Raw genomic sequence first — 24,811 nt, 5'->3', positions numbered from 1 at the left:
GGGCCAGTGAGTGCAGTCTTACTCCCCCCCCCATGCAGTTGTAATTGTGTGTTTAGTCCTCCTTCCTAAGTTATGTGGCTCCTTCTACCTTTGCCTTGTTGGTGTCTATGTGTGGTGACTCCCAATGCAATTAAGAACCTGATCACCCAGGGTCTTAAAACACATAAGTAGCCTCCGCACACAGAACAGCTCCATACTTCAGAAGTTATGACCCAACATGGTAATGATGAGAGAACCACATGATTCTGGACATAGGGCTAATGTCTGAAGAGGGTTTACGTTAATGATTACAGGTAATATCTGTGGGAGGAGCATTTATGCATGAGAAGGAGGGGCTGGGGAAAGTCCATATATGAATCTGTGGACATACCAATTAATGTTGGTACCGGCATTACATCTGAACCAGGCGTAAGAACTTTCAAAGTTGTTGAGAAAGGTAAAAAATGTATTCCAGTGCTTATCTCTGTTACAAACATCTATGTGAAATTCAGAGTTGCTTCTACAAATTCCTGTTTACAGTGTTGTGTTCTTACAGCTCACTAAGTAATTATATCTGCATATATTACTGCCTTAAAATATCCTTTATTTACTTCTTCTAACAAGATAGCTTTATTTACCTTATTTGAGGGAAAATAAGGGACACGTTAGAAGTTTACAAAGCTCTTTAGTGATTATCCTTTATGAATCTTAATTTTAAACAAATTAAAATAGCATTAAATGAGGCTTCTAATTAGATGGAAATTATAATATATAGACGTAGCTTAATGTTCATGTAGCTGAGTTTGTGACTAACTGCATATTCAGAATGCAAGAAAATTGGAAAATGTGTATATCTTAAAAGCCTTGTGCCTAACCAGATTTTCATGTTATAAAGCAGGGGAGGCTAACCTGTGGTGCTCCAGAGGTTGTTGGCCAACTCCCATCAGCCAACAGGGATGATAGGAACCTATAATTGAGCAATATCTGGAGGGCACCAGGTTAGCCACCCTGTTGTGAACAGTGCCTTCCAAAGCATAAGCAAGATTCCTTGTTCACTTCAATAGAGAGGGTAACTCCATATGCTCAAAGGGATGCACATGTAGATCAAGAAGGCACATGAGATGTTGGACTGGAATAAATAGCTGCAATAATCTGTCAATGGAGAGGGGAAGATTGATTGGTTGCCAATTCACACATCACACCCATGAACCTCAAACTAAGATGTGGTACAGTATCCAAATTGACAAACCATAATTTCAGTTCACCTGTAAGCCAGAATCAACCCATGGATTGTGCTAACTATGGTCTGATGTGATGTTTTCATCAATAAACCACAGATACAGCCATTGATCTGCTTTCAGAAGTCACTACACCTAGAAACGGAGGTGCTGAGTGGATGGAAAAATAAATGCAAGTAGCTCTAGACCATGCTTTTCCTGATTACTTAGAAGCTTCAACTATAGTTAGCACACAAATCATGCTTTGGTTTGATATCTGAATTTAGCCCAATAAAGATTGGAGAGAGGTATATATTCTGTGAGCACATGTAATTTCTGAGTATAGGCTAAACCATATTAATAAAGAATTTAGCATTCATTCACTCAATTGAAGGGCGTACATAACTGCTCTGAGTCTTGTAATTGAAGTGACACATAATCCAAAAGGTAGTCCTGCTTTTCCCCATGAAGTCAATGGATCTAATGAATTATTATTGAATCATATTAATATAATATTATATAATTAATATAATATTATATAATTAATAATATAATGTTACCGAATTAAAATTATTAATTCAGTTATTAATTAGAGGAAACCTGCTCATAGAGACATGGTGCAGAACCTGTTTCCATGCTGATAAGTGAGGTCTTCTGTAGCACTGTGGGGTGGCGATTATTGCCCCTCCTCTCAGCTCTGTTGCAGCCTGCTAATTTTATTCTATGCATGTCAGTGCTTCTCACTGATTTCCCTTGGGCAAAATAAGTGGACTGCAGTTGGGAAGTGGTTCCAGAACTCCCCCCCCTCCCTTGCATGGCATTTGGGTAATCAACATTTTGAGTGGAGGGCATGTTTGATCTGATTATGCTTAGATGGATGCAGTAAATTTAAATGTGTGTATAGCAAAGCACTATCTGACCAGAGAGCAATAAAAGATCATAAGGTGTAGAATGTGATTCATATGTAGCAAATGAAGTTGAATCAAGATAGCATCACTGGATAAATAGCCTTAAAATTCTCCAGTTGTACACAAACCAAAGCTTCAGTAATGGAAAGTTGTACTTATCCTTAAAATAAGTAATAATCCCTAAAATTGTTAATAATAATCACTTACAATAATAAGAAATAATCCCTAAAATAAGTAATAAATAACATAAGTGGGAAATTTTTGGCCCTATGGCCCCATGCATGTCTTAGCTTAATTTTATTTAGCCCTCAGTCTAATTTCAAAAGCCCTCTGCTAGAGAATAGTTCAGGTCTCTGGCAAGAGTGATCTGTCCCTCCCAGGAGAGAAAGGAAGAATGGGACAGAGAGAGAAAAGGGGTGGCCTTGCCCAACGTTTGGCCCTGGCCAGCTCATCTTTGGTCCTTGAAAGGAAAAAAGTTTCCCTCCCCTGTCCTAAAACATGGGTTCCCCTCTGTGCATACAAACTCCAACACACCTCTTACACTTTTCTCTTAGCTAGGGGCTAAGGTAGGTGACAGTAAATTAGTTTAATCTCCCTGCATTGTAGCTACGAGACATTTGACATTGAACATATTAAAAAAAAACACAGAGAAAGAGATGAATGTATCTGATTACTTATGTTCTGGGGAATATGAATGTATCTGATTACTTACGTTCTGGGTTCAGGATCAAAGGGTCCCTAATGTTGTGTCTCTGCATAATTCCCAATTTCTTTTCTCTTAACTAATCTGTGTTTTTGACAAATTGCAGAATGGGGTTTCATTTTTTGTTATGGTTTCTTATAAACAAAATTGCAAATCATACTATTGTGCTGTTTCCAGTCAACTCTACTTCCACCAACAAAATATATGAATGCTGGATTGTGGAATGTGAGCTGGCTGCAGGTTTCTTTCCCTTGAAGTCCTTAGAAAGAAACATGGAATACAAGAAAAGACATAAATTTCCTGCAGACCTGGTATTGCCATCTCCAGATGTTCAAAACTCTGTGATTTATAACCCTACCAAAAATGTATAATATAAATGTGAAGTTATATTTGTTTGCATACTGGGATTTTCAGGTGCTCAGCTGACAACTCCATATTTTCAGCCATCACATTCCCTTTCTTTGTTATTTGTAGCCAAGTCTTTCTGTATAAAATATCAGATCTCCGATGGAGGAGGCAGGAATTGAGACATAAAAAGTAACTGATCAGACAGGGGGCTGTAAATAAAACCTCTTAGCCCTTGTGGTTGGGAAAAACTCTTGGAGGAATAATAGGGGGGCTAGTCAAGAATGGCTTGGGGAGATGGGACAAAATTGGCTTTAACCTGAAAGACACATGGGCCTCACAGATAGCCAGAATGTGGTTCCTCGTCCTTTCTTTCCTTTCCCTTTTCATTTCCAAGGAGAAAGTAGTATTGGGCAAAAGTACCCTTGGGTATAGGTGTACAGTTGGTAAGGAAGAAACACGTGGAGGGCCACAGGTTCCCCATCCCTGGTCTAGAGTCTGGCCATTAAGAGGAAATTTTTTGCAACAGATGGGTCCTTCTGTCAATGCAGTACTGTATTATGAACAGGTAACTTCTAGGGGGCAATGAAAAGGTGATCAGTGATGAAGCTGTATCTCATATATTGATCTGACCTAACCAACCAGTTATTTAGCTCTTGGATTCTAGTCCCCTGTGTGGTGATGATATTCAGCCCAGCGGTCTTATATTCAGCCATAAAACACTTTAGTAGGCTATAAGCTTACAGCCTCAAATGACTGTGTTTGTAATGAACACTCAAGCATAGTACGTACTATAATAATGCTCATTAGCTAGAAGCATTTTAGTGCTATCTGTCCTATGTACATTCAACTGCCAGAGGAAGTCTATCACCCGGGCTAGCCCCTGTGCAATTAATTTGAACTGTAGACAAGAGAAGCACAGAGCATCTCCATAGAAAACAGAATGTTGTCTACAGCACATCAAGTGCCACAAAAGCAGCACAGAGGGACTGACAAGGCACATCAGCCATCATCTCGGCTGGAATCTTTGTCAGTATTGTGAAGCAAAGAATAGTAGTCTTCAATTGACTGATGGGTGAATATACAGTATCTAATGGAAGATGAATGCTTGAATCTCATCTGTATACCTATGGACTTTTTACTCTGAATTTATTTTAATTCAACAAATTGTTAGCTCCAGGGACAGTGTATTATTTATAGGGTCGCCATAAGTCATAATCAACTTGAAGGCATATAACAACAAAGTGTCTGAAATAAATCTGACACTTGTGATGGACTTCTTGCTATTTCCTACTGCTAATATTTCCTCTCATCCAATGACTTATAAGTTGGTTTATAAATGCCTTCTGCAGCTGGAATGCAGGATAAGTTTGAGCTGATTCATTAATGGTCCAAGCTGCTATTTAAATAACTACAGTCCATATGTACTCAAATATAAGCTGCCATTTAATGTAACTTGATTCTAAGACTCATTAACTTGATGAGGTTGCCATTATCTGACTTTTGGGGGGATTTTTTTCTCTTACACCTTTTTGCAGTGCCTGGTTCTGTACCTGTAAAGTCACTAAAGGGAACTCCTTTTGAAGACAAGATCTTCCTAAACTGGAAAGAACCTATGGATCCAAATGGCATCATCACACAGTATGAGGTATTAAAGGGGGGGGACCTGATGGGGTTAGTGTGGCTGTGGTGTCCCACATATGGAGCATGCAGTGGAATCTTGGGGATGGCTTATGGTTTGTAGGATTTCCTAGCAACTTTCAGTTATGTTCCATTCTTCACTGGTATGTGGATCATCAACTTACCCAGAGTGCATCATTGTAGTTCTCATGGCACCCTCAAAAGTGGCCCTAGTCAAAATCACTCTGGTCCGTATTCAGAATGAGCTCTGTTGAATCAGAAAAACTATTTTCTCCATTACAGTGTAGAAATGGGATATAATCTAAGTTTGACCCTTCTGTTGATCCTACTTTTGATACATGAGAATGTAATAATAAACTGAATCTTTTAAAAATAGTTAACTATTTGCTCTACAGAACAACACAGTAGGTAGCCATGTGACTGTGTCCCATGCCACTCAGTGGCTCACTTGAGCCTCAAATCAGTATATCCTAATAATCTTTAAATTAAATTACAGAGTGATCGAACTATTGTGATTAAAAATTAAGAATGCAATCTAATATTATATAATGACACAGGCTTGTTGTTGCCAAGATGCTGCTAGTGAGGTTTTAATAAATGATGAAATCCAGAGTTTAAATATATAACTTTGATTTAGAACTGGTAACATTAATATACAGCCTTCTTGAATCATGATTTAATGGAGCCCTGTCCAGTGAAGGCTACAGCTAATCTATGTAAGAATTTATTAATAGAAATCTGACAATTCTAGACTTCAAGGTAACACTTTTTTCACCCTTCAAGAAACTCTGAATGCAAATTGTGGAGATTCCAAAAAACAGAAACAGTGGTTTGATGAATGAGCCCTTGGGGAAGGAAGGAGAAACAATAATTTTGCACCCAATTTCCTGTGCATCTATCATTTTCAGAACACTGCAGCCTTGACTATATTACTTTTTCACTTAAAAAACTAAATACCCAGAGGAGGCATTTAATGCCTCAGCTATCATATTTACATGACTTAGCATATTTCTGCATATCTCATTAGTGCTTTGCATTCTTGAATTTACAATGGACACATATACCACTATACTAATGGAACAGCTCAGTATATCATGGTTGGGCTTGAATCCATAACATAGCTTCCTTATATGTAAGTAATACTTTTTTAAGAGAACAATAAGAATTAAGGAAATAAGCAGTAATCTGTCACTTTCCGTTAACAAAGAAAATAAGATGGCCTACTGCCTTCACCTGGATGTCTGATACTGTAGAGAGATTAGAGCAGGCTTGCACAATTTGTGACCCACCAGCTATGTTTGGTAGCCTAGGGGCTCAGTATACTTCCTGATGTTGTCAATTGTCAAGCTTCATTTAGCATGATTGGTCACATGTTGTATACCAGGTGTGAGGAACCTTTTTCAGCCCAAGGGCCACATTTCATCATAGGAAATCTTCTGGGGGGCCACATGAAAGTTGTGTGCATGGCCAGGGGCAAAAATGGGTGGGGCAATGGATGTGACTCTTACCTGTGTATGGTAGGCTATATTCCAGCCATGGCACACTAAGACACGCACCCCACACACAGGTCTCCATCCAGGTGAACAAGAGGCATTCCTACAGTTCAAGGACACATTCCAGCCAGGCAAAGGCACTTGAGAAAGATACAGAGCAGGGCTGGTGCGGGAGCATGGTCTGTGGAAAGTCCCAAGCGCCAGATAGGCCTGGAGGGCCACATTTGTCCCCTGGTCCTGAGGTTCCTCACCCCTGTTCTGTAGCCTTAGATCAGAGAAATGGGTGTTGCAGTGTTAAGATGTACCTTTTTCATATTCATCTCATAACAACTCTACAAGCTAAATAATTGTTTCTGATGTTACAGAGAGCTAAGGTTCTTTCATCCAAATCCAGAAGCCTAATCTAAATATTTAATTGATTCTCTTAAACCCACAGGGATTCTGCTAAAACTATGAAATGCTTTTCCACAGGTCAGTTACAGCAGTATAAGATCTTTTGATCCTGCAGTTTCAGTGGCTGGGCCAGCTCAAACTGTGTCAAAGCTATGGAACAGTACACATCATGTCTTTTCCCATCTACACCCTGGAACTACCTACCAGTTTTATATAAGAGCCAGCACTGTCAAAGGGTTTGGACCAGCTACGGCAATCAACGTAACCACCAATATTTCAGGTAATGGCAAACACACACACACAAAATTAATATTTTATATTTGTTTTTACTGTTCCCTTTTCTGTTCACAGTATACAGCTAAAGACGCAGGCTGCAGTCAAGAGAAGACTATAACCAGATTCAAGTATTCTCCATAGGGGTTAAATTAACACACAAGGAAGGGAGAGTGTGGAGCACTCTGTTAGCTCTGTGCCGCAACCTCCCTCGTCCTCTGTACGTTCAAGGGTGACTTTCTGGAGTGGGGGAGCCTCCTTTGTTCATGGAGCTTCCTGCACTTTTTTGAACCCTGATTTTCCAGGGTTCCCAAAGGCACAGGAGCGTCTACAAGTACTGGAGGCATCCCTGCTGAAAACAGAATGTGCGGACTATGACGGGGATGGAGCAGGAGAGAGAAAGTGCTAGTTTAGTGCCTATAATGAGTGCCTGAGTATGGCTAATCACCAGATGGTAACAGATGTACATGAGAGAAATACTGCTGTGCAGAGTTCTGCTCATGGATGCACACACTTACAGAGGAGATTATGTACACAGTCTGAAGCCCACCTTGAGTAATCTGGATTATTCTGCAGCCCTAGAGAAGAATATCCAATCCTTCTGTACAGTTACACACAGGGCTTTTTTGTGTGTGTGACAGTACTCACCGGAAATAAATACTGGCACCTCTATTATTTATTTATTTATTTTGTTCCCCATGGCAGCCAGTTTCTGCTGGCACCCATGGTACTTCATTGGTTACCCCCAAAAAAACCCAAACCCACTAGTTACACACAAACATATTTATGCAGCATATGCTATGTGTTTGATTGCAGTCCAACATTCATTTATTTTACTGAAGGAATTGTGGAAATTGGAGCTAAAATCCAAAAACAGATGCATAAATGAAAATGCTGCACCTCTGCTTTTAGAATGTTCATTATTTTATATTAAACCTTACTAGGTTTGCTGTCTTTTATGTACCATATACAATAAGAAAGTAACCCACATATGAGTAAAATCACATAGAAGGCCGAAACACAGTTCTTCAATAGTTTAGCAGCAGAGTCTGGGCCTCTTCGGAAACTGAGCTTTGTAAAGCTACCAGAAGTGTGTGCTAGAGTACTGGAAAATGAATGCTGTGTATTCATTATTATATCAGCTGCTGTTTCTCTGTATCATCAACAGGGCTATTAAGTGACACACACGTTTTGCCAAGCTGATACAGAATTTTGAGTTTGGATCGATTTGCTATACATTACTTGGCTAAAGAAATTGGGATGTTTGCTAGCTCCAGCTATGACTGATTTTAATTTGGGGAGATTTTTAATCCAGTCTTTTTTAATTGTTCCTGTTTTTTCTTCTCTTACAACTTATTGTGGATTTGATACAAGGGTAGCCAATGTGGAATCCTCCAGATGCTGTTGAACTTCAGCTCCCAGCCAATATGGTCAATGGTCTGGGATTATGAAAACCATAGTTGTAGATGGGCATCACCTAGCAGATTCAACTGAAAAATGTTTCTATTTCAAAAGACTGGGATTAAACCTCAGATTTCTAAAGATGAATAATTTAGGAAGGATAGATTCAAGTTTTCAAAAGACTTGAAAAATTGTAATTATTTTACAATGTGCAACTGTTAATGCTAATGTCTTTCATCCTGAGCTGCCATATCACTGTCACATCATTGCATAATTTCAATCAATTAAGTGGAGAGAAATCAATCATGGTACAACAGTTTATACATCATATAAATACAGTTCAACAGCATGATCCTGTTGTTACTGGAGGAGTATTTCTTATACAGTACTTGCTGAAACACTGAATAAAAATGGTCAGGGTTTCTTTAGATATGAGTGTAAATGCAAGTTATTCACTGAGATTATATCTATAGCATGTGTATATATTTAGTTATACAAAGATTTATATCGTGCCCTTCTAGTCTTTATACACCGCTCAGGACAATTAAAACGAATACATAATACATTCCAAAAATGCAATACAATAAAGATAAGTGAAAGAGATAAAACAAATCATCTATCTGACAAGCCAACAGTCAGTCTAAATAGCATAAGAAAGGAGACCAGCTGAGGTTCATGGGGCAAACAGTCCCACTATTTAGATGTGGGCACAGAGAAGGCCCTTACACCACTCTCTGACAACTGTATACTAATTTAAATGAAATGAGGTAAGGCTGATGTTGAAGAATGCAGTAGCAGCCATTGGCCTGATCATTCTTTTTGCCTAAGGACATACTTTTCTAGCCTTGAAGATGGTTTAATAATTTCTGTTGAGTGTTGCAAGAATTAAATTGGTAGTCCTGAAGGCCTATTAAGACTCAATTCACAGCTGTTCTATAAGGGCCTACCATATACCAGTGATTACAGTGAAGTCTCAATGGTATAGAGACATCTGAACAGGCCTACAGTAGTCTGATGTGTAACTCAAATGATGTAATCTGCTACTCAATTAGATATTCCCTCAGAATCCTGCCTTTATTTCCAAAAACTGTCACCACATTCCAGTATGTTTGAGTGGTGATGGTGGTGGAGGCGGGGTGTGTGTGCGTGTGCACACGCATGTGCATGTGTGTGTGTGTGCGCGCACACATGCAGAATTCTCTGTGTGTGTGTGTGTGTGTGTGAGGATATAAGAACAGAAAGAAAAGGGTCTTTCAGGTAAAGAAAAGAAACTTGTTCTGAAACGGTGAATGAGCAGGAAACCAATATAGGGATTTATGGGAGGGGTGTCATGTGCTCAGGGATACGAGGAAGTTGCATTCTGGATAGAAGTGAGGGGACCAGAAAGGAGCAGTTGAAAACTATAGAGAAGAATATTGAGGTAGTCAAGATTACCTTGATAAGAACTGTAGCTTTTCTGTTATGGAACCCTTCTTGAGGAACTTTCTGCTGAGGGAAGCCTGCTTCCCAGCATCAAGAAAAGGTGTCAAAGCATGCGTTTTCAGATGAGCTGTTGGTGACTGATTGGCACTAAGGCAAGCCCTTGCTGGATGTTTTGACTGGAGTCAAGTGGGGGTGGGGGTGTATTTAATAGCCAGTTCCAGCAGAAAACCAGGATAGAGAGCGATGTGGGGGTAGGGACTGTTTCTTCTGATGGATGGCAGTGGTTGTCTGAAAAGCCATTAAAAAATCCAGTGCTTCTCTGTGGGATCCTTTCTGCAGGCAAACCAAAGAAATTACAATCTGATTTACACATGGAGATATGCAAACAATTACAACTTCTAGGGCCATGTAACCAAAAAACTAAGACATGCACACCAATGGGAGCTGGCAACTGGTTACAGCATTTTGCAAAAATAACCAACCATGCAATAGCCATTGAGAAATGTTATTATATATCCATTGTAGAAACCTGTAGAAAAACTTATGTTTTGACCAAATTTCATTTTCTTTGGATCAGCTCCCACATTACCAGACTACGAAGGCATTGATGCATCTCTCAACGAAACTGCCACAACCATAACTGTACTCCTGAGACCAGCACAGGCTAAAGGTGCTCCTATCAGGTAAAAAGGAAACGTCAACATGCAGACCCTTGTATTATTAAAGTGTATGTATAAAACTTCAGTTCAGGGGTAGCCAAGTCATGGCCCTCCAGACGTTGTTGGACTACAGCTGCCGTCAGCTCCAGCCAGCGTGGACAGTGGTCAGAGATGGTAGGAGTTGGAATCCCACAGCATCTGCAGGGCACAGGTTAGCCACCCCTGCTTTAAATAATAAAACCATTCTTCAGCTCTCAATCATTTTAATTATTCAAGACCTGATCAATCCAAAGGCTCTTTGATTTACATAAGTTCTCTTTTAGTTATTCTGATCTAGTACTGTGTACTACTTTTAATATTTGTGAAATATGGAAGGTGTACTGGAACTTAACCTTTGAGTAAACTTGCAAAAGGTAAACAGCCCATATATTCCAGGTCCAGTAGTAAAAGACCTGAGTGGTTTGGGTTCAAGTCCCATTTCTGCCATGGACTTACCACGTGGCTATGAGCCCAGGTAATGTGTCTCAGCCTCAGTTTCCTTAGAAAAAGAGGAAGGCCAAGCCACAGACCTGAACTTACAAGATCTGAACAGGGTGGTTCATGACAGATGCTCTTGGGGGTCACTGATTCATAGGGTCGCCATAAGTCGTAATCGACTTGAAGGCACATAACAACAACAAGGTACAGGGAATAATATCCTATGACCAGATCCATCAGAAGACTTCATAAAAACTGCACAGAGCCATTATGTTTGCATATAAGGTAAGGTGGTGTGTCTTACTTCATCAAGGCCTTTAAAATAAGTAATGTAGTCCGAACATCTCTATTTTTAAATCTGTGTTTCAACTCTGTAGGAAGTGGTGAATTTTGTTGAATTTTGTAGCATGTGATATTACTAGTTTTATCTTTTTATTTATTTCTTTATTAAATTTATAACCCACCCTTCCTCCCAGAGGAGCTCAGGACAGCAATACAATTGAAAATAAAATTGAAACATATTTCAAACTTGTAAAAATAATCATATACCCTCACAGCTAATAATTTCAAAGAATCTTTCAGCCATCAAATGCCTGCTTTTAAGGTCCTCCTGAATATTAATAATGAGGGGGGCATTATTCACCTAATGAGGGAGACATCACCAGGGAGAGCATTCCACAAAAATGGGGACCACTGCCAAGAAGGCCTTGTCGCGGGTCAAAAGCTGTGCATTTAAACTGAAGGTTTTTTACTTATTGAATGTAAGCCGCCCAGAGAACTTTATGTTATGAAGCAGCATACAAATGCAGCAAATAGAATAGATCAAGTGGTCAAAGGAGAATGTGGCAAAAGGACACTAGGCCCTTGCCCTCATCTGCCTGCAGTCAGTTGCTCCAACCACTTATATTTGTTCCCTGTCCTGATACTGGAAGTGAGCTGGGAAGAGAGAGAAGTGGCAGCAACAACGGACTGACAGGTGGGAAGATGTGAGAGTAGAGACTATTTAGTATTGCTCTCCTGTGTGCTTCTTTTATTCCACTTTATATGTGGGGGGAAAGTGGAGAAGAAATGTGTCTGCCATGGTCATTGAAAGAACTATGAAAGAGATTACAAGGCTACAGGGCTAGCTTTGCACCTGATGAACCAGCACTTAGTTCTAACACACATCCGTGCATACACACACACACAAACTACGGGTGTGTTTTCCCATACATTCAGCCAGTGTACAAAAGAGCTTTATGTGCATGCTAATATACACTCATAGACCTCTTCCACAGGAGGGGGGAATCTAGCCCAATAAAGGCCCCTCCTCATAGGGAGGAACTCTGTGTACCCAAGTCAACCTCCCGAGTCAGTAGACGCCTTCTGTTTTAACTTTTAAACGCCTACTGAAAACCTTTCTGTTCCACCAGGTTTATGCAGGCAATTAAGAAGATGTCTTTTTGCTATAGTTGACTTCTGTTTTTACTGTATTTTTAATGGTTTTTGCTGTATGATTATAGGTTGATTATGGGGTTGGTTTTTTTTACTTGTAAACTGCATTGATGTTTTTAACGAAATAGTGGTATACAAATACATAAATCTTATGTGGATGGTGGGAAGCATTTTTGCTGTGCACAGCTGTGACAGAGGTTGTGGCCATTGTGTGTTGTCATTGTCAGGGTGGGGTTTGCTCATGTTTGTGGAGAGATCATGTAAACCTTCCTATCTAGTTTAGCACTGATTTCTGTTCTTTTATTAATTATTTGACTTAGCTGCAGGTTCCTCAGTTGTGGCAGGATAACTCCTGGCTCATGTTCTGAAACCAGAGCATCTCTGGATGCATTTTTAGTAGTACATTTCTATTCTTGATCTCTTGGGAAATGTGGGTGTTCAACAGTGCGACAAAGTTACCTTACTTAAATATGCAGCATCTAATTATGTGTTTTAGGAGTAAGCCTTCCTTATATAAATGCTCCCTTATATTCCTTGCTTGCTCCATGCACATGCCTCTTGAAGCAGATGTTTGATAATCCAATTCAAATTTGCAGGTGCCATCAATCATTCTTTAAGATGCAACATGCGGTGGTAGTCACAGCTCTAATCATGACATAATCGTGTCTTGCCTGCCAAGCATTATCTCATAATCTCTAGTTTTCTTTATGGCCTCCTGAAGTTGTAAGCCAAACACCAGACATGAAAGACAAAGGGAGACTGGATGAATAAGTATTTATAATCAGATATTAAGCCTTACTTTTACCAAGCTGGAGGCTCTCAGCTCAGCCCGTAAGGAAGAAACTTTTATTCATCAGTGAGCTGCACGAAAAAGTGATTTGCTTATCTATGGCAGCATGTACTAGTTAATCCTCTTTACTGAATAGTGTCTCCAATATTAATAAATAAATAAGCCAGGAAATTGCTGATGAATGGTTATAGACTGATTTGATTGTGCCATGTTAACTTTTTTCTGTTCAGACTAGTAAACTATATTGTTTTGTTTTGTTTATTTGTTTAAAAGGGTTTCTAAACAACTTAAGTTTTTTTTAAAAATCTTTAATTATTACACTTATATCCCACCATGTACATGAACTTCCCCTCCCCATTTTATCCTCAAAACAACCCTGTGAGGTAGGTTAGGTTAAGAGATTGTGACTGGCCCAGGATCACCCAGTGAGCCTCATGGCTGAGTGGAGTTGTGAGTGTAGTCCTACACTCTAAGCGCTGCACAATGCTGGCTCTCATTCTCATTGTGTTCCTTATTTCAGGATATTTTAGGAAGATAACTAGGAACTGTTTAGTCTTGTAGCTTGAGTCCTGCTTACTAGTTTGCACAAATAGCAGATGAAGTGATAAAACTGTTCTGGGAATGTACCACATCAGACTGGGTACATTCTCAGCATGGGCGAAGCATTCTCATGAGTTATTGTTCTTTCATATAAAATAAATGCACTACACACTAAAGCCTGGAGGTTCTAACCTATCCTTCTCCCTGATACGCTAGTCTTGTATGTGCTGTCCATTTTCCCCCCACCATGCAATTTCCCATTTTCAGCCTAAAGTGGCACAGTCCTGGATCAGATGTACCACCTTGCCTGCTTGTTTGTGGATTAGCTGTGGCCTTGAAATTGTAACACTTGAACACTCCTTCTCCCTCTGTTGCTACCTTAAAAGTTAATGATTTTTTGCAATTCTTTCCTTAAATGAGATCTTGGTTAAAACACAAATTGAAACATAAATAAATGAAACATTAAGTGTATTTTTTTCTTTGTCTTGCACATTGCACTCTGTTTCCACTCTCCCCTCTGGCTTTATTCTTCCAAACTGGCCAGATATTGAAATTGACAAGTTTACCAATCTCCTGGCTCCTTGGAGAACAAAATTCTTGTCAATTGCTTTATGTTGCCTGCTCTCAATAAAGGAGAGATAGCATCTGTAGAGGCAAGCATAAGATGTATGTGTTCCCAACTGGGAAATCCAGTGGTTCATGTAAACCTTTGATTGTAAGCTATTACTGTCTGTATTCTTGAGGGAAGAAAGCACATGTTAATTAACATATTTTCATTTAAGAGCATTTGAAAACAAAAGTAAGAGTCATATCCAACTAAATTATATTCAGAGTAGACACACACTGAAATTAATGGTCATGACTACTTTAACTCCATTTGTCCACACTGCTCCTCATTTCCCATGGTCTTGCATACTTTGCTTTTGCTACCTTATGATGATAGTGGGCTACAGCAACCCTGTAATGTAGTCCAGTGTTAATATCCGCACATTGCAAATTAGGTTGGGGTTTACAGCCATCCAGGATTATAATATCCTGTTTTAATGGTAAATTACAACTTTTTAATAATGTCTTTTAAAAGTTGTCACTTACTCAGTCATCAGTGGCACAATTGCATGTCCCCATCCTCTTCCTATCAGCAGATTCTCCACAGGTCCATCAAAGGCCAGCTGCTGAATATCCTCCATCCATAAGTGTATGGAAATAATTATTGCTGCCTGTTATTTGAATGGTCTTATAGCCATGTATGGAACAGGCCTTTCCTTGGCTCGCCAAGTACCAAATTAGAGTTGGGAACTGAGTGTATATCAAGTGGGTCCCTCAAGCTTTCCCCCAGCAGGAAATGGAAGCATGACAATGGAAGCGAAAAGTTGACTGGGGGGAGGCAGTTCCATTAATGGGGGCTACATTTTTAATTGAGCCACAAAACTTTAATTGATTTAAGGCTGTAGTCATAAATCAGAGTAAGCATGCATGAATCTTTTTTACTGTGTCCATCACAACCATGTGGCCCAAATGGATCCAAGTATGCAGTTGAGTGAGTCTCGCTGCCACAAAGCCTGTTACATTAGATTTAAAACAAATCCTTGTTATCAAAGTCCTGCTGTTCTATTGAAACAGACTAAAATTAGAAGCTGAAACTAAAGCAGTGGTGGGAACCACTGGTCTGTGGGCCTGATCCAGTCTGCCAAACCTTCCACTCCTGACTCATTTTTTCAGTGGCAGCATCAGCAGCACTGTGCACAAAGTCAAGTGGGCAGGGAGATTTAAAGTAAGCCTCCCTGTCTGTCCCAGAACCATGATGGAGATGAAAATAGCCCCCTCGTAAGCTGCTCTGCATGGATCAGCTGAGGGAGGGTCTGTCTGCATGTGTGCTTGTGCGTGAATGGTTTGTGTCTGGGGTGTGTGAGTATTCAGTCCTGCCCACCACTGGCATGCAGCCCTCAGGGTCAAAAACGTTTCCCATCACTGCACTAAAACCTGCTGATTTAATCCAATGTTATGAATCACATGGCTGGATTTGCAAACCAGCCCGAAACGCTAATTAAAAGCTAACTCAGTTTGGCTGAACATGGCTCTGTTCATGCTAAGAAGGGAAGAGAAGGAAGAGACAGAGTGTGTGAGCTTTTGGCCCTCTGCCTTCACCACGTTTAAGAGAATGGCAGTGCTACATCTACACCGGGTCTAACTTGTGGGGCTGGGGTGGCTAACCTGTGGCCCTCCAGGTGTCATTGAACTCCATCTCTCAACAGCCCCAGCCAGCATGGTCAGTTATCAGGTGTGATGGGAGTTGGAGTCCAGCAACATCTGGGTGGCCCATCTCTGCTTTAGAACAGATGGAGAACACTTGTGACCATGCAACAGAAACAACTAAAAATATTGCTTATTTAGGTGGTCTTAGACCTACAAGATGGCTACTTTCTTGAAAGATTTCTATACTACATTGAATGTAGACCTCCAACTTTTTGCATATGGTCACATTTTCTGTTACTGTCCTTTTTGCGGGAGGATGGGAAGAAATTTTGACATACTTGAAAATGTTGAGCTGTTTTTAAAACGGAAGCTCACTTTCACTTTGTCCTTTATGGCACCTTCTATCAAAACATCCTAATGCTAATTATCAATTAGTCTAACGTTTCAGTTGTTTGCCTTTTTTCTCTGTAGTGAAAGGAAAAGCTATAATTACATTCTCTGCTAAAATGAGATTTTTATGAGGAATGACCAAGAGCTGTCATTGCGAGGAAGGTATTGGCAAGTTTAGGCTGAAGTTTGTTTTGGGGGTATGATTTTTTCCCTCTCTTTTTCTGTTTTAAATAGCCTGAGCACCATCTGCTCCAGCAATTTGTAATGTTTTTGTCAGTGGCAACTGTAAGGAAAGGAGTCAGACTATTTGGAGGGAGTGGACAGATTTCCTCCCATCTGTGCATGTATTACAGGATGTCGCCTATACTTTAGATCTGCATAACTGTGAGCCAAGTTAGATGCCACAGCAAGGTCAAAAGGTGGAGATGCCTGTCGACACACTTCTGTCTCTAGGAATATGTCAATTGGTGCTTCAGGCACTGCTTGGAGGCTGCCGCATCAGGCCTTGAAGCGGAGCTTTCTAGAATATCATTTCAAAGGCAAATGCTAACTTCAAATGCTTCAAATTATCAAGCAGGATTAATTTATTAAAAATGTCTGTGCCTAGTGTGAGAACCAGTCTTGGGCTGTTTAATAGTTTAAAGTCTACATCAGTGATAAGAGACGTTTTCCTGTTCCATTAGATCTTTTGGGAGAGAGATACTGACAGCAATAGTATTGTGAAAATAAAGGGTGGGAGCTGGAATTACAATTAGAGAGAATAAAAGAAGCACCTTCCAGTCATGGCCTATTGCTGAAAACAAATCAGTTATGGGAGGTATAAGTTGCCATTTTGAACTTGTTTCTTTCCCCATGGTCTTTTGAACTAAATGTAGTACCATTTGATGTAATATAGTTATGCAACATAGTAATGTGTACTGTCATTCTGGCATCACGTTATAAGTATTTTTTTCTCTTGTTTTTTATCAGTGCCTATCAGATTGTTGTTGAAGAGCTGCATCCTCATCGAACAAAACGAGAAACAGGTGCAATGGATTGCTACCAGATTCCCGTCACATATCAAAATGCTCTGAGCGGTGGCTCACCATATTATTTTGCCGCAGAATTGCCACCTGGTAACCTTCCTGAACCAGCCCCTTTCACAGTTGGTGACAATAGAACATACCAAGGCTTCTGGAACCCACCTTTGGCTCCTCGAAAAGGGTATAATATCTACTTCCAAGCCATGAGCAGTGTTGAGAAGGTAGGCATCTTTTATTCTGGAACAGATCAGATGTGTTGCTGGTGGATGGACTATCAGACCAAGGCCATGATCCAGAAAGAAGCTTCAAGCCACAGAGAACTAGCTTGCGCATAAGCAGCACTGAGATGTTGACTTTTTCTTTCTCACAGCAATCTACCCACCCACCCACACATACATAGTAAACAACTTTTGATTTCCCCAACCTACATCAAAAGAAGCTTATGGAGCAGCAAGGGAAACTTGTTGGGGGGGAGGAGTCAAAGGTCATATTTATTTAAAACATTTTTATCCTGCCTTTTCTCCAAAGCAAGGTATCTAACAACAATAAAATACCATCATAAAAAACTACAAAAACTGACAACATTGTAGCTTAAAACAACAATCAAAAGGTGCCCAATAAAACAGTTTCTAGGTTTTTAGACCTAGCCTCATCTCTGGAGTAGGGATGTAAGAAGGCAGCACTTTCCATTCCGGCTTGTATTCGTATTCTGGCTAGTATTCAGCACTGTTTCCATTCCACCGCAATCCGGTTTCTGCAGAGTGCTATTCATCTTGCTGTTTGCTATTTAATATAACTTATGTAACTAACATTCATTTCAATGTAAAAGAAACATCAAAACAAATTTTTAAAAACTTTAATTATATATAATTTGCAGACTTTAAAAAATGACATCAAAGTGAGCAAATGCAATTGTATTCACTTGTCTGATTTCCATTCCTGACCACCGATGAACATATAAAATGCAACAATTTCAACTTCGTTTTCCTTTCTTGTCAGACTTCTCCAACATCCCTAGTCCAAAGGTAGCCCAAGGCATTTTTGTGCTTGGTGTGAACAATCCAAATGGCACACTTCATGTTGTGGGTAAATAATATAACCTAAACTGACTATTTTTTCCCCTTCCAAATCTGCCAGCAGAGGCAGGCCACCTCACTCTGCCTAGTGCAGCTAGACTTAGGCCAAAGTTGTTGGGTTGTTGTTGCTGCTGGTACAATATGAATCCTTTCTGTGGTTCTGTCCTTCTTCAAACAACATGGTTCTGTGGCATTCATATTCCACACACTGTTTTTCTCATAGCAACTATTACTATTTGAAAATTTAGTTAGTTTTGGGCCGTAGTTTCAGTGAAATAAATATTATCCGTGTATGAGCCTGCATTCCCTGGAAAATAATGCTCCTCCTACTGTTCTCAGTGCCCATGTAGTTCAGGAGATTAAATTGCTTCAGGATAAATAAAAACCATGTTGCTCAGCAGGCTAAAAATATTTCCAACTTTTCAGTCCCTCACACACCAAACATCAAATAAGAAAAAAGTTTGTTTTTAAAGGCCACTGATTATGAAATGACCCCCACAGGTGTAATAAGTTTGTGAAAGGTGTTGGTACACAAGTTTGCTTCCAAATTGCTTGACCGCTGTGCTGGTACTAAAGGTATGGCTACAGATCGCCATTGCTATTTCCTCACTGTTTGATATTTTGACACTGAAGGGTATTGCTTCTATTTTGGTATGCATACTGATAGAGAACAAAGCAACAGGAAGTTAAATACTGCAGGCGGCTCTAGGTGTGAAAAGCAACATGACTTGATAAACCCCATGCTGCTCCCACTGAATCGTTTTTCTTTTGTAAACTGAAATATGAAATGAGAAAGGGAGGAAACGCCATTCAGAACAGTAACTGAGATATTTAAAACTTCATTTTGAGAATTAAGTATAGTCTTGTATGTCTCCTGGTTATTGTGTGCCGGTAGCAGATGGCTGGGGCACGAGGTGGAGAGGAGGGATTTAGGAGAGATCACTGATAGATTGATAGGCTTCAGGAAGGTTAATCTGCTTTCAAAAGAAACCAAAGCAATTTCTATCCTACCATTTGAATTTCTTCTGCAGTTAATAATGGAGAGATCACAGCTATCAATGACTTTGCCTTTAAGCCTCTAGAATAAAGTCTTGCCTAATGTCTATAATTATAAGAATTAGCTGTTTATCATAGCAAGGTGAGAAAAATGTCATAGCTTATGAAACTGTATGATAGAACAGCTGTGGAACAGGAGAATTTGATGGGAGAAACCTCTTTCTCAGTGTGTGGAGAATCATATGGAATCACTGTTGCATTCTGATAAAGGGGAAATCTCATACCTGGTTTGCTTATATGTTCTATTTGGAGACAGATTTGCAAATGAAGCTGTGGATAGAAGATTGGCAGGAATTCTGGGAGGCCTATCTAATTCTTTCATTATAGGCCAATATAAAAGAGGTGTTTTACAAAATCCCATCCAGATAGTGCATGATCCTCCTTATTTAAACATGGATTAGGGTCCAGTTTATACTGGAAATGAATTAATACAGAACTCTTGCCTTGATATGTTGAGAGTTGATCAGTCTTATCACAGGCACCATCCTTCTTATAGATGCAGCTCACACTTTGCTGCATTTTATTATTTATGTGTTTAGAAAATGTATCAACCACTTGCTAAAAAAAATCTCCAAGCAGTGTGTACAAGTCCAACTACATATATAAAACATGATTAAAATACACTGATCAAATGAAAAACAAATATGAATAAAACATAATTAAAACAGATAAATAAAACAGTAAAACAAACATAACTAAATGTGGTGTCTGAATAGTTTGTTGAAAGTTTTCAGCAGGCATCTGAAATTGTAAGAACATGAGAAAAGTCTGCTGGATCAGCTAGTGGCCCATCTAGTCCACCATCTTGTTCTTACAGTGACTAATCTGATACCTATGGGAAGCCAGAAAGCAGGACCTAAGCACACCAGCACTCTCCCCACCTGTGATTGCAAGCAACTGGTATTCTTGGCATTGGGCAGTATAGTGAAGGTGCCTGCCTAATGCTTTGACACTGAAAGGGTGACACACATCCTCCCTCCATACTTCAGTGACGTTTTTAATAGTGCAGGGTTTTCTTATTGCTGAGCAGATTCTACACAAAATTAAACCTGGCATGGGTGGAGCTAAACCAGAAGCCTTTCTGCTTATCTGGAGTCTGTTCACTGAGTATGCCAGAGATCTTGATAGATCAGAAGCACAGTGTGAAAAAATATACGACTATATACATGTGTGAAAGCATTGTAATGTCAGGCCCTTGTTCAGCTTTGCAGTTTACTTTCACTATGAAAAGTGTTCAACCATGTCATGCCTTATTCATTGTATATGTAAGTAGTTCATAAATGTGCTTGCAGAGTGACACAAACTAACTTGCACAGAATTTTCCAAGCACTTTCTAAGATGATGCACGCTACTGATGCTAATTGCATTTCCCCCCATTTTTCTTCTTAACAGGAGACTAAAACTCAGTGTGTTCGAATCGCTACCAAAGGTAAGAGGTTTTCCCCCTCTGAACAAGAGGACTTTTATAGCTTGCTTTGGAGCGTGTGAAATGTGACATTTCTATTGCTGTGAGTTTGTACTTAAAGCTCAGTTAAAGTAGATGTTTGGGATCCCCTTGTCTAAACGTGTGACAGAGTGCAACCTCCTGAATGTTTTGTTTTCTGGCTTGTGGAGGGGAGTGCCTATTATTGAAAAGAGGATTTAGAGAGCAAGGTTTTGAGGGACCAGTTCTTGTGATGAGCTGGAGAATGAGAACTGTAAGTATGATTTCTGAAATAGAAAGTATCAATTATTTGAGGTAGCAGGATGTTGCTGCAGTATGGTATAACATGAGAGTTTGTGATGTTTCCTTGTCATTTTGGTCCCATCCTAAGCATTAGTAGTCAAGCTTTTCTGCAGTTGTTAGGGCTAACCATGTGGCCATATTTTTAAAAATAAAATTACCTTTTTTAAAAAATGGAAAACTAAGTAACATGTAGATAACTAAAGCAGCTCTCTTTGGGAGGGGTTGGATTTACCACCCTCACCCCCAAAATGAGAATATATACCTGGCTGCCAGGTTAAATTCTGTTTTCCTCTTTTCAGCAGTTTCATTTAAAAAGCTTGCATCTTCAAATGAGAAGATATGGTTAACAGCTTAGGAACAAGTTAGGATATCAAACCAGTTTTAATATGCTGGCTTGTTCCAAAGCTTATAACCATGGTTTCCCAGTTTGGGTGAAATGAAAAACTATGAGTAATTGTCGACTTTCTGGTTTGCTTCTTCACACTTTGAAGGGAAAAGCAGAGAAGTTGTGTGCACAAATAAAAGGCTTTTTCATTCCTTTTTTTAAAAATCAAGATATTATCATCCAAATGCATAGATTTGAGAGATTAAATCTCAACCCTATTGGTTGTAATCAACTAAGTCCTACCCAGAGTAGACCCATTGCAATTAATGAACCTAAGTTAGTCATGTCCATTAACTTCAAAGAGTCTACTCTGAGCAGGGCTAGCACTGAATACCACCCCAAATCACCATTTTAAATGTTTTATTGTGAAGGCTAAAAAATAAACAGAACTCATCATATTGGACTTGAGTCGTGTAATGCTTTAATCTTATACAGAGGAAACCATTGCTGAGGAGCTTTCAAGAGACAGGGATAGGAGCATGTTGCCACCTCTGGTTTCTCTTCCTTAAATTTAGAGTTTTACAGATAAGACAGGAAAAATAATAGATTTAGTTTTCTGTTTGGTTGGTTGACTGGCTTGGGACTAGAAGGATTCAAGTCCATCCTCAGCCATGATGGTCTCTGGGTAATCTTGGTGTAACGCCTTGCTATTTCCCAGCCTAACCTACCGCACAGGGTTATTATGAGGATACAGTACAGAGAAGTAGGGAGTATCCTACAGATCCACCATTTCTTTTGTAATTATTTGCGAAATAGATCAAAGGACTTTGTTTTTCTTATATGGCTGGTGCTGCAATATATTGCAGCTGATTCTGGAGGGATTATCTGGCATGCATTTAATTTGAGAGGGTCTGGCATGGGAGCCTGTGGCCCATTTTTTGATAGCAAGCTGCTCTTGGCAATTCAAGTTTTCTTTCTGTGGACACCTACAACAAATTTTAAATTACTTAATACCTCTGAGGCTTGGAGCATTGCCCAGAGTAGGAAATATGAAATCAAATTATTCTTATAAACACATCACATAATCACAAGCAATAAAGAGCAAGAACCAAAAATCACTTTGCAGGGTATTTTGGCAACCTTCCCAAACTCTGCAATAGTCTTGTTCCCTTCTCTAATACAATTTATAAGCTTGTCTGTCAGCCAATGGTGAGCCCGTTAATGTTTCCAGATAACTCTAATTGCATTATATTTTATGTGTGGTTACATACAAACACAGAAGTAATTTTATGTCCTTGGACCCGTCCCCAAGTACTTTTTGTTGTGGTTCATATTTAAGTGTGAGTCACAGTGTAGAGTTGTTTCATAAGGCAAACTGCTTTTTGATAGAATGGACTTCCAGGGAAATCTTGGTTTGGAAACAGGTTTTAAAACAGTTTGAAGAATTAGCTATCGGAGAAACAATATTTTTACGACATACATATTTTTTGAAAGACACAAATTTTGAATTCACATTCAAACCCAAAGAACAAACAATAGGACCCTATTTTCACATACAGTTACAATGATGTGCATAACACAAGAACAGGAAGACTAGGGTAGCCATGTGTCCAACTTTGCAGAGGTGAACCCTCTATTTTAAGGACTCCTCTGCCTGAAGGGCTGCCTGGTCCAAGTCCCATTTAAAGGTAAAGAACTACAAGAAGGAAACGCGAGGGCCTTGAAGTTGCCCATGAACACTTAGCACCTGGACAGCTGACAGAGCAGGCATGCCAGTCGCAGCCTTTCTCACTAAGGTGACATCTATTGTACTTGGGACCATAATGGTAAAGAAAAGGTGATATGTAAGCATGTGTGTGGAACTGGGGTCACATTTTATTAAAAACACATCTCGGCAGAGGGGAAGCACCCGTATGGACGTACATGTAATTAAACAGTCGGGCAAGTCAACCTCCTCAGGGCAACTGCATGACAGAATCATGACCCCCTTAAGATGAGGATGGAGACATTCCTGACTCCTGGGACCACACAACTCTGAATGGATGAGATTGGGCAGCCTCAAAGGCTTTTTGTATCCAGCCCCACAGGTTGTGCAGCCTGGAGGGGCTGACCTCCAAACACATCTCTCACCTCCAGAGATGCCTAAGGGTGCCCACCCATTCATTTGTGGTACAAATAGTGGTGCAGTAAAGGAACTTTAAGGCTCTGGGCTTTGTTTTCTGAAGGGGCTTACCTCACACAGTACTCTGCATGGCATAGTTTATTCCCAGGGGCACTGGAGCAACAGGGATGAAAGCAACACAATCCAGACTTCAAAGGTGTCTAAACCAAAAACATTTAAAAAGTGGGGAGGGCCCTTCATGCAGAGGAGCTAACTCAAAGTGAGCCAAGCTATAGACTATAGCTCAAGTGATACATTGTCAAGGGCTTAAGCACACAGGCAACATTACCACATTGTGCAGAAGGCGCTTGACTTGCGCAAGCTACTCAAATGTAAGGAACCCTTTCGTTCTTTTAGCCTGCTTTTATAGCAGGGGAACACTGGGACTGATAAAATATGAAAAAGGGGGAAATAAGTCAGTGTGTGTAGGTGCATCTGTAACCCACTTCTGGAAGAATTTTTATTTTATTTTTGAAAGACATTTATGAAAGACATTTATTAACTAACATAAAATAATTCATCCTGCAGACTTTAAAGTACAAACATATGCACATGCACACACTGCCATGAGGCACACTTCTTCATATATACCCAAACTGGGGATTCTGTGCCTCAGTACCTCCTCCTCTGTGGTCAGGCCCCCAGGGCAGGCAACTGAGTGAGCAGGTGGCTGAGCAGGCAAGCATCATGAAGGGCATCTTGAGTTGGCACAAATGCTGCTGAAAAGGACAGGGAGTCTCCCTGCTCTCAAGCCTGCCCATCATAATAAAACTCATAGAGGAAACTGGAGTTCAGACAGGTGCAGGAATTGTTGCGGAGGTCAGGGACGTTTGACTGACCTGAGAGCTTGCTCTGTCCATAAGCTCTACTATGGGGAGCATGAAGGGCAAACCAGGTGCCAGGCTCACCTGACCACCTCAGAATTTCCCATCTGAGACAGCTAAACTAGACTTGCATAGCTGCCAGATATGCAAACTTTCTGAGATGTATGCTGCCCAGAGACCTCTTGGGTTGCCTTAGGAGGAAGAGTAGCATTCCCTTGGGGCAAGGCTGTACGATCAATTGTTTTCAGAGGGTTTGCTTTGGGCTAAGTGACTGGCTATCTAGAGAGGGGATCTGGGACTAATGCATTTTTATTGCGGGGCTGCCAGTGGTGTGGTGAGAAAATGATCCTGAGCGCAGGTAAG

At 40.1% G+C, this 24,811-nt stretch overlaps 1 protein-coding gene across 6 annotated transcripts in view; it reads left to right on the top strand.

Annotated features, from left to right (window-relative positions):
- PTPRK (protein tyrosine phosphatase receptor type K) overlaps nucleotides 1–24,811 on the top strand; it is a 579,201-nt gene that overhangs the window by 441,684 nt on the left and 112,706 nt on the right. For all 6 annotated transcript variants that reach the window (XM_061623803.1, XM_061623801.1, XM_061623802.1 and 3 more), the window contains 5 exons: nucleotides 4,691–4,800; nucleotides 6,758–6,959; nucleotides 10,353–10,458; nucleotides 17,228–17,501; nucleotides 20,805–20,841. In XM_061623803.1, coding sequence (XP_061479787.1) covers nucleotides 4,691–4,800; nucleotides 6,758–6,959; nucleotides 10,353–10,458; nucleotides 17,228–17,501; nucleotides 20,805–20,841 — 729 coding nt within the window. The remainder of the gene's footprint in view (nucleotides 1–4,690; nucleotides 4,801–6,757; nucleotides 6,960–10,352; nucleotides 10,459–17,227; nucleotides 17,502–20,804; nucleotides 20,842–24,811) is intronic.

The sequence above is a fragment of the Rhineura floridana genome, chromosome 4 (assembly GCF_030035675.1).
Source record: "Rhineura floridana isolate rRhiFlo1 chromosome 4, rRhiFlo1.hap2, whole genome shotgun sequence".
In the NCBI taxonomy this organism is placed as follows: Eukaryota; Metazoa; Chordata; class Lepidosauria; order Squamata; family Rhineuridae; genus Rhineura; species Rhineura floridana.
This window is presented reverse-complemented; position numbering and strand designations above follow the sequence as displayed.